The sequence below is a fragment of the Cibotium barometz genome, chromosome 57 (genome assembly GCF_041138505.1).
Source record: "Cibotium barometz isolate CiBa-2024 chromosome 57, ASM4113850v1, whole genome shotgun sequence".
Taxonomy (NCBI): Eukaryota; Viridiplantae; Streptophyta; class Polypodiopsida; order Cyatheales; family Cibotiaceae; genus Cibotium; species Cibotium barometz.
In genome coordinates, this window is record NC_141102.1 from 1819537 (window position 1) to 1832063 (window position 12527).

The window sequence follows — 12527 nt, forward strand, 5'->3', positions numbered from 1 at the left end:
AGGAAAGTGATGCCTCATTATCAATCTGATGCCATATAAGTGCTTGCAGTCACTTGTCCAATTGGGGCAATCACAATAATTAGATTGCATACTCACATGATACCATTGGCTTGAAGAAGCGGTGCTTTGAATCTTGAACGACAAGGCCATTTCATTGATAACTTTCAACGATGAGGGGTCACTTTCAAATCGTTAATATTCTCTCCCCTGCATACAACCTTGAAGTGTGCATCTTTGACGATCCACGAATACTAAAGCACCCAGAATCGGCTAGATCAAGAAGTACAAATGTCAAGAAGAGGATTTAAGATACTTTAAATGAATACAACAAAAATGTTAAAAGAACTAGTGATATTACCTATTTCTTGCTTTTGCTTGAAGAACTCAAGCATAGTTCCACCCATGCGCCTGCCAGTCTTGGAATCACCCACAAGAGCATGTATAAGTTCAAGCATGGACCGGTTGATTTGTGCATCCAAGAGAGTGTATTTTATGTACTGCCATAGGCGCTCCACCAAGTTAGTAGTATCAACATTCCCATAAGAAAACAATCGGCCAAATTTTGGCCATCGCCTTCGCCATACACAAGTAGACCCACACCAACCATTTGTTACATATCGAATGACATTGTCATGTGCATTGTAACATTGTAAGAAATGTTGATACTTCTGTTCAAATTCCATTTCTGTAACCGAGTGCATGAGATTTGACATTGATGTGTAGATCTCATCTTGTATTTCTTTGGGAACCTACATTTTTCACATTTTTGTTAGAGGTTAAATTATAACAAAAAATTCATATTAAATCAAATATCCTAAGCTACTCTCAATTACGCAGTCCTAGGTTACTGCACAGTCCTAGTTTACTGCACAGTCCTAGTTTTCATGCACAATCCTAGTTTACTATCCAGTCCTAGTTTACTGCATACCCACAGTCCATAGCCTTGAAATATTGCAATCTCTTACTTGTGGTAACAAATTCTCAACCCAAGCTTTCTTAGCATGGAACCAACACAGGATGACATGGCATGCAACTTGTTGGCGAGTTTCTTGCTCTTGTTGAACCCAACAATGGGGATCTTCGTCAACCACCTTAAGCAATGGCTCTAGTTCTTGTGGACACTTGTCAATGACTAGAGCTGTAGGACGAATATCTCCCATTCTTGAAAAAACCATTTTCATAGTAATCTCCATGGCAATGCTCTCTTGATGAGAGCCTGGGTCATTAGTGTACATCATACACCACACTGGAATGCCAACTCCAAGTTGGTTTGGTAGTACATCTGCATATAATGGTAGGCCAAATTTATTTGTCTTGAAAGTACTATCAATAGCCCATGAGTTATGCAAGGAGAATCGAAGTGCCATTTGTAACATCCACGTATCTTGAATAATAAGAATGAATGGTTTGTCTTTGTCTTCCTTTGCTTGAGGATTGTAGGGCTGACAATATAGCACCTATATCCACAAAACATGCAATTAAGAATGTATGGTAAGAAATAAAGAAACTCCAATGATGTCAAGCAAAACCACCAAACTTACCTTGTTTTGTGTCTTTAGTTTCAAGCATTCCATGTACATCAATGCCCAATCATCTTCTGTAGCTTTGTCTGCAATAAATGAATGTCAAGAATATCTATTCACATAGAAAAGAAACCAAGAATGTCAATGAGTATTAGAATGCTACCTTGATTGCGTACTTGGTATGACAACATGGAGACCTCTTTTGGAATCATGAAAAACCTAAAGATCGTGCAATCTAGGTCTGAAGATTTCTCCATATACAATCTCTCTTTTGAGAGTGACATCCTTGCTACATGGCGAGAGCTACCAATGTCAAACAAATCCTCTATACAATGCTTAATGACAATAGGATGGACTAGCAAATGATATAGATCATTTCGAGTGCCAGGAACATGTCCCTTATGAGAAGCATATAATGAAATAATTGCTTTGTCTTTTGTATTCAAATACTCCACTTGTACCTTAAATGGACAATGACACTTCTTTGAGGTCCTCAATCTCCTTAGTGTCCCCTTTTGACTAGGTTCTCCACCTCTATGGCAAAAGTAATCAACAACCCTCTTTGATGGCCCTTGGTTTTTTGTTGAGCAAACTTTCACAAGCCTCACTTTGTGCTCTATCATTATCTCTATCAAATGCCTCTCCACATTAGAGCTATCAATATTCAAAATGGTCGTGGGTTCTTTTTTTGGGTTCTTGTGAAGCTAACGTGGAATAGAATCTCTATCAACTCCTTTTACCATGTTTCTGCAAAAGCACAAGAATTAATGAAGTCCTTTACATAAGAAATAGGGATTCCATGTTGACGAATGTCAACACACCATGTTTCTTTAATGGTTTCAAGGGTTTCCTTTATCCCTCTATGATCTCCACACTCCAATAGATTATGACATGTTATGACAATATTTTCCCATTCCTCTATGCATGATATCCTTAAATTTGGAAATGACTTTAAGCAAAGCACAAGGGAGCCATCTTCATTTTGATCCAAGCAAAGTTTTTCCTTCATTCGCCTCCATTTCTTCAAATCAAGGACTCCTCTAGAATTGAAAGTCTTAAGACTCTCAATGGTCATCGACAAATCCCCTTGAATAACACTGACCATCACATCATAACTTCTCCTATCAAAGGAGAAATATATAGGCGATAGGTAAAGCAGTGGATTAAGTGACTCTTTGGCACTTTCGTCAATTTCTTTGCTTTCAACTCTTTGTGCAAAGAAACCATCCTCCTCTTGACTCTCACTAGATTCTTGGCTACTTGTATCAGGCACCAAGTATTCTTCGATCGTAGTTTGCTCACTTGGGCCATCTTCAATCCCAGGATCTTCAATCCACAAGCTCATCCTACACATACATGGACATATTTAGAAAGTTATCATGTTTTAAAAAGGGGGGACTTCATCCCAACTTGCTACCACACACTCTTGAAGCGGAAATTGCCATAAATAATCCGTCGGACCATTACGGAATCCCATCCAAAATATAGATTTGGACACCATTTTGCTTCATATCTTGAATGTATGACTTTGGTGTATCTACCTTGATTTCTTGATGTAAGATAATGGCGGGAGCTCTTGTTAACCCTAGGAATGGGTTAACATCCCCTTTTTGATGCCGATCGCATCCTCATGATCGTGCTTAAGACATTTGTGTGGGGAGAATTGGTAAGATGTGTTGATGTCTTTTGGTGTTGAGTGATGTTCAATGGTCTTTGTTCCTACGAAAGGAATAAGAAAGGCTAGCTAGTGAATGAAAAGGTTAGTTAATAATTAGCTAGAATAGTAAATGAAAAGGTTAGTTAATAATTAGCTAGAATTCCTAACGGGTGGGGATGGTGGGGTTTTTTTGCGAGTGATTTCATTTTATATTTTTATGAGCATGTTTTTATGTGGGTTATATTTTTTGTTCTCTTTGTTTTTGGCAATCATAATCAAAGTTACATCGTATTTGTGTTAGTTGGGAAACTAAGAGATTTTAATAATGGGGGAGAAGAGAAGGAAGGATCCGGAGGAACGTAGACAAAATCATCAGAACGAGATTATGATCCCCAATTTCTCATCTGATTCATTGAAGCGACATTCAACCCTTGAAGAATTTGGCTTTCAATGATGTCCCTTTTTGTGGTACGATTCTTGTCAAATATTGTTGAGTAGGACCTACTGCTTTAGAATATATTTAAGTGCTCTATGAAGCAGATATACATGAAGTACGAGAATTAAGTCAAATAGACTCTTATTGAGCTGCTCTTGTTTGAAGTAGCCACTTGTTGGTGAGGCATGAAAGAATTATGGTGACTTGCGAGGCTAATATAGACATCTTCTCACAAAGATTTAGAGACCAATGTGTTGTGAAGACTTAGCTTCGTTTGGAGAGATTTGCAATTTGAAGGAAAATTCTCGGCGATAGGTTGTACCATTGACCAGGCTTTTGCCCACCATGGCTCCCCTATCTAGAGATGTACTTGAAAGGTTGTCCATGATGAGATTTTGGTGCAAATGTCCTCCAATGCATAATTATGGATATGTACTTATGGAGCAGCTGCTACATTAACTTAGCCAAAAGAATAGTAAGAATAAGGCATAAGCTTAACAAAAATGTATTGGTTATTGAAGATCGTGGGGAGTTTCTTGTGATATTCTACCTTTTTTAGGTAGGCTATTTGTGTGACTCCCTTTTTTTTTAATTTTTTTTAACCACCTTGTAAGCAACAAGTTATTGTGTCTACTCTCCTTTTTGAGAGAATAGATTCTTATGTCTATCGTGTAGCTTCTACACTCGTGTTTTTCATCCCGAGAAGTGAAAAGAGCATTTTGAGTTTACCTTGATGTGCTCATAAGTCTCCATTGTAGCGTGGGGATTAATTCTTTAATTTATGGCTCAAATGTTGTCGAGCGATAAGTACGGCTAATTGTTGGGTGCCATTTGTAGTGACTAAACATGCAAGCTCTTGTGTATGTGTTGTATACACGAGATGGGTTGAGTGGCTTACTTACTGTTGCTTGGGTCTCTATTCTTGTTGAACTTTAGGTGAAGTTGTTGGGGTTGAAGTTGGTGGTGAGGCTTTCTTTACTTTGTTCGATCTTGGCAACCATATGATGGTATTACCATCATAATAGCCTTGTTGTTGAAGCACGTTCACAGGCACCCATCTTTGATGAACATTAGGAGTTAATAGTCGATGTCCTTGAGGCTTCTTTCTTTGAGCAGGCTTGGGTGACGTCTTGATGTGCTTGAAAATCCAAGCTTTGGTATTACCTTAGTAGTATCCTTGTGCTTGCAGTAACCTTTTTGGTATCCACACTTATTGAGTTGCCGGAGTTCTTTGAGGAACTTGTTTATACCTTTATGGACGATGTTGTGGAGTACTTTTATTCATCCTTGGCATTTGAGTTTTGCATTGAGGAAGAGGCTTTGATGATCGAGGCACCCAGATTGGATTGGCACCTTTGTAGTAGCCTTGAGCTACAAGTAGTTGCTTTTCCACCCACATTTTGATACTATTAAGATACCTTGATCGTGGCCGTCTTGGGGTGGGGTTTTCTTTATGGTTGAAGTGGAAGGTTTTGGGCCCTCTTTCACATTGGCTAGCACTAAGGTTACAGGTTTGAGACTCATGGGCGTTGTTGACGATGAGGCTTGAGTTTCTTGTGGAGTGACTGTTGATGATGATGCGTCTCTTCTTACTCTCGCAAAACGCATGAGCCAGTGAGGTCTCTGTTATCGGCTTATGATACTGCAAATAAGAATTTTCAAAAAAAATGATCCAACATCACAATAGTGTGTTGGCTTTTCAATCATTGGGTGTGCAAGGCTTGATGAATCTCTATCTTACAACAATGGTGTGTACACTTTTAGGGTACATGGCAATATATATGATCAAATTGGTTCCTTGCTCCCTAATTACCCTAATGTATGCCACAATTTGTGTAACTTTGTGTATTTGATATAGAGCATGAATTACAAAATCAATTAGGGGTTATAGATGGTTTGAAATTTATAACTTTAGAACCACTACAACTCATAATGCTATTAACCCAGTTTTAGGGTTAACAAGAGCTACCGCCATTATCTTACATCAAAGAGTCACGATAGATACACCAAAGGGTCATACATTCAAGATATGAAGCATTAGTGTCCAAAGCTACAACTTGGACGGGCGCCCGTAATGGTGTGGCAGAGTATTTATGGCGATTCCCACTGCAAGAGCGTGTGGTAGCATGTGAGGATGAAGTTCTAAGTGATGTACTTCATGGATATATTATGAGAGTAGTCATTGTAATAGCATTAGGTCTCGTATGAGCCTAAAGTGCGCAGTCGGCCATAATTTAAGTGAGTGTGAACACTTATGGCCATGTATATAAGTGAATTTCTCTCATAATACAACACTCTCCCATTATGAAATTGAGTCTTGCTCTTGCTAATCATCTTGCTAATCTCTCTCCCTAATCCATGCTAGTGAGCGTGTGTGAGTGAAGTGAGGTGAGAGGGGGGAGACGAGTACCCGTAGTGCAACGCGACGGTGGTGTGAAGAACGCTTGCGGGAGGCGTGGTGGAATTGCTTCTCAAGGAGTTGTAGAGCTTGGAGATCTCAAGGGTTACGAGCTCAGCCATTAGAAAGATCCACACGAATGTTACGGTTCACCAAGTAATCTCTTTTTGGATGTGTTTCAAGGAGGGTTAAGGTGAGCCATAACATTTTTGACACCGCTGTTGTGGGGAGCCATCCCTTGGCTTTTTCCATTGTTTTTCCTCTAATTTACGCATTACCCATTGTCCATTATATTGATTAATGGTTTTTTATGAAAAAGATGTGGATTTGATGGTGATTTGTGTACGTGATTTGGTGTAGAATAGCTCTCTTTTTTGTTTTTGAAAAGAATGCCTTTTGCTTAATTTTTAGCTTAATTTGTTGTTTTTGTTATTGTTATTGTGGTTTTTCATGTTCTTAGGGCTTGCACATAGTTTGTATTAGGCTTAGTTTGTATCATTGCATCAAACAATGCAATAGAATGCAATTTTTAGTGAATGTTAGCTCTCTTTAGTGTTAAACATAGAACTAAGATTATTAATCTTAGTTTAATTGTGTATTTGTTGTTGAAATTATTTGGATTAGAGTGTTAACAAGCATCAAGAGTAGCTTAATCTTTCAAAAAACCATAAAAAAACCCTTGAATTTGACTAATTTCTCATAATGGGTTGGTTTTTGTCATTAAGGGTGATTAATCTTGTTCAAGAGAGGCAACAAATTTAGAAAATGTGTTAATTGGGGTCTAAATTGATCATATGAGTAGTTGAAATTGGTGTTTTTGAGTGTTTTGAGAGTATCTAAATGCATCAAAACACCTAATTACATCAATTTTTTCATTAATTGAAGAAATTTGACTCTACTTAATTTTACCTTAAAAGAAGAGACTACAATTAAGAGTCTAATTAATCTCTTATTTTATATTAATTTACACATTTGTTGATGCACAAAGATTAGAATTCCCTTGCTCTATCGAATGATGTGCTCAATTGTGTGAATTAATTAGAGATTAATGGTTAATTAGAGTCCTTGATTAGTGTAAAAGAGAAAAAGATTAGTGAAAAGATTAATCTTAGATTAATTCGTAATCACTTTTTCACATAACTCATTATGGCGAATGAGCATTCAATGAGTAGTTACACATGAGTTGTCAAATTGTCCATTTTGGGGATCATTTATGAAGGGTGGTGTCATAAAAAGGTTGACTTTTTTTATTCCCACTTACCTTTTTGAGAAAATGCCCATATCTATTTCATTTTCAATTCAAAAAATATCCCTCCCAAAAAATAAAATTCATATTTTTCACTAGACTTAAAAAAAAATGAATTTAATTTTTCCGTGAAGTCCGCGGAGTTCACGCGTGAACCATTTCTGCAACTTCACGGCCCAAGGGTTCACGCCCTCGGAACCAAGCCAAAAAAAAAATCAAATTTAATTTTTCCGTGAAGAGGTTCACGCGTGAACCATTTTTGCAACTTCACAGCCTAAGGGTTCATGCCCTCGGAACCCGCGACCAAAAAAAAAAGAATTTAATTTTTTGGTGAAGTCCGGTTCACGACGTGAACCGATAAGGGTTCACGGCATGAGACCCTTTGTTCACACGACCAAAAAACAAAAACAAAATCTAAAAAATTAAAATTTATAAAATCTGTGAAGTCCGGAGTTCACGGCGTGAAAAGGGGTCCGTCGGCAAAAAAAAACTCTCGAAAATACCCCTGTTTGGAGGCTCGTATCTCCTAAACCATATATCCGATGAAGGCGCTTTAGGGCTCATCGAAAAGTTGACATCGATCTCTTTGACTTTGGACTCGGCCGTCTGAAGTCAAAATCGATCATTTTGGCCTATGACCAGCAACCTCAAAATTCAACTTGAAAATCGAGGTAAAAAACAATCAAAAAACCATGAAAAATCACAAAACAGCGCGAAAATGACGACGAACCATATTCGGGCTACTTTTTGAGGGTCTGAATGACAAAATCACGAACGACTCAAGGGAACAAAGTTGTAGTACTCCAAAAATACTGCAACTCCCTCATACAGAGTTTTTCAAAATTCCTTTTGGAACACCCCCTCATAAAAAACGTGTTACGCAAAAAGGAAAAAATTTCGAGAAATTTTTTTCGTCTTGAGACAATGATGGAAAATAGGTTTTAGGACCTTCTCTTTCATCTGGGAAGATACGCTTTTTCTGAAAAATTATCTCGAGGTTCGCGTGCATATAGTGCCTAAGCTAATTAGGGCGAATGGACACCCATTTGACCTAACAAAGAGAACACCATGCCTCTTGAGGCCTTAACGTGAGAGAATATAAAAAGCATAAAAAAAAACTAGTGTTTGCTCATTAAGGAGCATTTAGGCACTCCGACATGGCCATGATAGAGGGATTGCCAAGGATCATACAAGGACATTGAGATCTATGCTGCAAATGCACCTCCCAATACCATTGGCCATGCCTATAACAAGCATGTCATCAGGTTTTACACCCCCTATCACTTCGATCCCACCGGGCTTTGGTCCCTTACCTAACATTTCCACGAATCCTATAGGTACCAACCCTTTCCTAAATGCCCATACCTTGGACATACTGACTAGTCTAGGAAGGGGAGTAGCCCAAGGCCTCAGTGAGTCTCTCCCAACAAAATCACTCACATACGGAACAACAGACCCTATTCAATTCATTCAAATGTTTGAAGAGAGATGTGAAGCCTTTGGAAATCCCAATTGCCCCACTAAGGTACATGCATTGAAAAGCTGGTCGATGGTTCATTACATTGATGCTGGCGATCAAGACCAACTTCAAAACCTTGAAATCAGCCTTTATACATGCCTTTTCTAGACAAGGTGATTGGTGGAGTGCAGCAAAAGAACTCTATTTAATTGAGCATCAATCAAATGAATCCATTAGAGATTTTATCCTTTGGATAAAACTCTTGGACTCGCGATGTGAGTCATAGGAAAAATTAAACGATATTCAATTGAAGAGATGTTTCATGTTGAGCTTGAAGAATAACAGCTTACACATTTTGATCATTGTATCCAATCTAGAAACATTCGATCAATGTTGTAAAGAAGTAATACATTTAGATGACAACATGTTAGAAGATGATCATGCTACAAGGTGTTCCTCATCTAAACCAAGTGAAGCAATGGCAAAACAAAGATCGATCTCGGAATTGACATTCCTCGAATTCTATGTAGCCTTACTTAAAACCTTACAACCAACATCTCTAAGAGAGGATGGACTCCTTCAAAACTAGACATCCTTAATGCCTCTACAAGTGAGGAACGAAATGCCTTGTGTTGAGTGCAATCACTATAACCATCCCAATCCCCATTGTGCATACAAGGCACCATTCTTCTATATTGCATATATTATAAAACCTTTGACCATGATACTAAAAAGTGTCCCGCTTTATCCATAATTGACTTAAAATCTCCATCTCCCGTGCACCAAATATAAACAATCCAAAGGGTGGAAACTGCTCCATCAGGAAGCAGTTAATCGAGCACTTCAATGTTTCTATTGTCGTGGACCTCACAAGGTGGCAGACTGCATAGTTTTGAATACTTCTATGCCCATAGTCACAAACACTTTGCGACCCATGTGTGAACGATGTGGCATTCACCACATGTTCCAAGATTGCCCAAGACGAGTTGCTTCAATGCAACTTGCCTCATAAAATATAACTTTTAACATCTTAAGTGTACAAAACGAGCAATTATCCATGGCACCCTTGAATGTGCTTACACGTTTACAAGCCAAGGTACGAGAAACAGTAAAAAAAATGCAAAAGACAATACCTCAACATGGGTAGAAGAACATGCTTTAAAGCAGAACCCAAAAGAAAAAGCAAAACCTTCTAAAACCAAGAAAGACAAGGGACAACAAACTATTGAAACCAAAGTTGAATTAAAAAACAAGAAAAAAGAGCCTGTAGAGGACATAAACCCAAAAGAGCCAAAAGCTATACATGATGCAGAAGCAGTCACCTCAAAGACCACACAAACCTCAAAACTCATATGTGAGACACCTTTAAATAGGTGAGCTAGTGGACCTTAAGTCCCTTCACACTCACACCCTTTTCTTCCCCTTCTATATAACCTTAGTCTCTTAATAGGATGGAATGCATACGAGAGATATTTCAAAATAACAAGAAGATGCACATAAGGGTCCAAGCTTAATTCATAGTTCCCACTCAATAAGAGGAACTAAAGTTGGTTGCTACTTTGCAAACGATTGAACATGTAAGTTATTCAACTCTCGAAATGATATGTTGAGAAATTTTGCATGTGAAAAATATTTACTTTTATTGAATTTTTCTTATGTGTTTACTTTTGTTTGTTTTTTAAGAATGCATGAAGAGGCAATAGTGAAATCAAACTTGAAGGATTAAGGTGAAAGCATGATAAGGTGGATTGAATAATGCAAGGAGAAATGTCATCAAGGCTTACAATCGAAAGATGGCAAGATTAAGTTATAATTGTCTCTCCATTGTTAATCCTGCAAATGGATTGGAGTGGTTTGAGATTTTATGGAAGCTTCCATTCGAGGATGATAGGCTTAAAGGTCACCGTCGAAAAGTTGTAATCTATTTCTTCTGCTTGTTGTTCAATGGAGCTAAAACTAAGGGTATTAAAAATTTTGGGGTAAGATGAGAATTTTCGGTTGAGCTATGGTATTCCTTGGTTGGCAAAGGAGGTATGGATGGTCACGTGTGTGAAACGTGCCCTGAGGCATCATCAGCTGCGATAGGATGCTCAGCGGTTCAGAGATGCGGGCCACGTAGTTGAGTGGTGCTCCCAACATTTGTGTGGGAGTGTAGCATCATCGTATCCCAAACGTGATGCTCGGATTATCAGTAGATTTTTTTGGCATGCGGATGGTGGCATGATTGACCGTAGAGCCTCCCGTGATTGTGACACAGTACCTGGCACCTTGGGCTTACATTCCATCAGGAGCACGTGCATGGCGGCCTCGGATACTGTATACCCTAGTACCTTAACAACTACTATTGAGACTCACAAACCCCTAAATGTGCCCAGTGTCATCATGGAAGAGGCTAAAGCCTCCACCACTCTTAGCTTGATCCCTGACTAGTTCAAGGGACAATTACCGTATGGACAAAATCCCAAAAGAAAATTCGATCTCATTGCATGGGCAAACGAGATGAAAAACTAACAATCCAAAGAAAGTTAGAAAATGAAACAAGTTCTAATATGTCACTAAGTGAGGATGAGACAAGTTCTAACTCTTCACTCAGTGCACCACATAGACCAATCAAGAAACTAGAACCCACCCAACCACCCCAAATTGAAAATTATGATCATATGACATATGTGAAATGGAAAAAGCAAGCTCATGAGAGCATGCTTAGCTAGGTTGAGTGTCTTACATAGTCACTGGTTATTATTGAGCCTCATAATGCCAATCCTAAAAAAGCAACCAAAATACAAAGCCTAGAGGAGTATCACTTCCCCTTTCAAGAGAAAGACATACTTTCTACAGAGAAGAGTCATTTGAGACAGATTGCATGAACTATACGCTTAAGAAAGTATGTGAGGAATTCGATAATTCCCTTACAAGATTAAAGCAGTCTCTCAAAACCTCATTTGGAGGAATGCTCTTCTCTCATGGTGGTGAAGCTAGCATAACATCAGCACTTGCACCTTTAAGGGCTCAATATGATTTATACCAAGACATAAAGAACTTCATAGAATAGGACTATGAGGATTCGCAAGTTTCCAAACATACCTCATTAAGAATTGTTAGAGGGCCAAGTGAACCGGTATACACATTGGGTACACTTGAAAAAGCTGAGTGCCAAAAAGGGGATGAAAGTGAATGGGAATATGAAACAAAAACGGGATCTGAAAAGTTGAAACAAAAACTGAAACATCCATGGTTCCTTTGGAAGATTCTATCATGGTATGGTTGGATTTCCCTACAGGTAATGATGTTAAGCGCAAATGCACATTGATTAGTCCTCGAGCTAGTCATAACATCATGACAATAGATACTTGGGTGCCATTGATACAACCTAAACTCATCAAGAGGAGCCAATGGACAAAACATTGAAGTTCCAGGTTACTTTAACTACACTACTCAAGCAATCGGTGGAGATGTGGAATTTACATTCCATGTTACCCTAGATTCCGTCGAGTATGATGTCATCCTTGGTGGAACTGGGATATGTGACTCATATTCTATAGATGAATCCATGAAAACAATGACCTTGCACACTCTTGCAGGCAATGTACAATTGCTATTAAGGGAGGAAGAGACCTTGGAGGAGCTGGAACTTCCAACATCTTACTGAAAAGATCCCTAGGATTTTAATTGGATTGGAAATTTTAAATAAAACCACCACAGCTCAAGCACAGCTTTATCCAACGAGAGAAAACAATCTCATGACCCTCGAGTTATGGGATTTGTTAGGTCAACCAAATGCTCACGGCACATCCTAAAAGAGTTCCCT

At 38.6% G+C, this 12527-nt stretch overlaps 1 protein-coding gene across 1 annotated transcript; it reads right to left on the reverse strand.

Annotated features, from left to right (window-relative positions):
- Positions 1–314: 314 nt before the first annotated feature.
- Positions 315–1175, reverse strand: LOC147606317 (uncharacterized). The gene is made up of 2 exons (XM_086791826.1): positions 966–1175; positions 315–749 (listed from the first exon to the last, which is right to left on the reverse strand). The coding sequence occupies exons 1-2, from the start codon at positions 1173–1175 to the stop codon at positions 315–317; spliced, it is 645 nt and encodes a 214-aa protein (XP_086647952.1).
- Positions 1176–12527: the final 11352 nt, after the last annotated feature.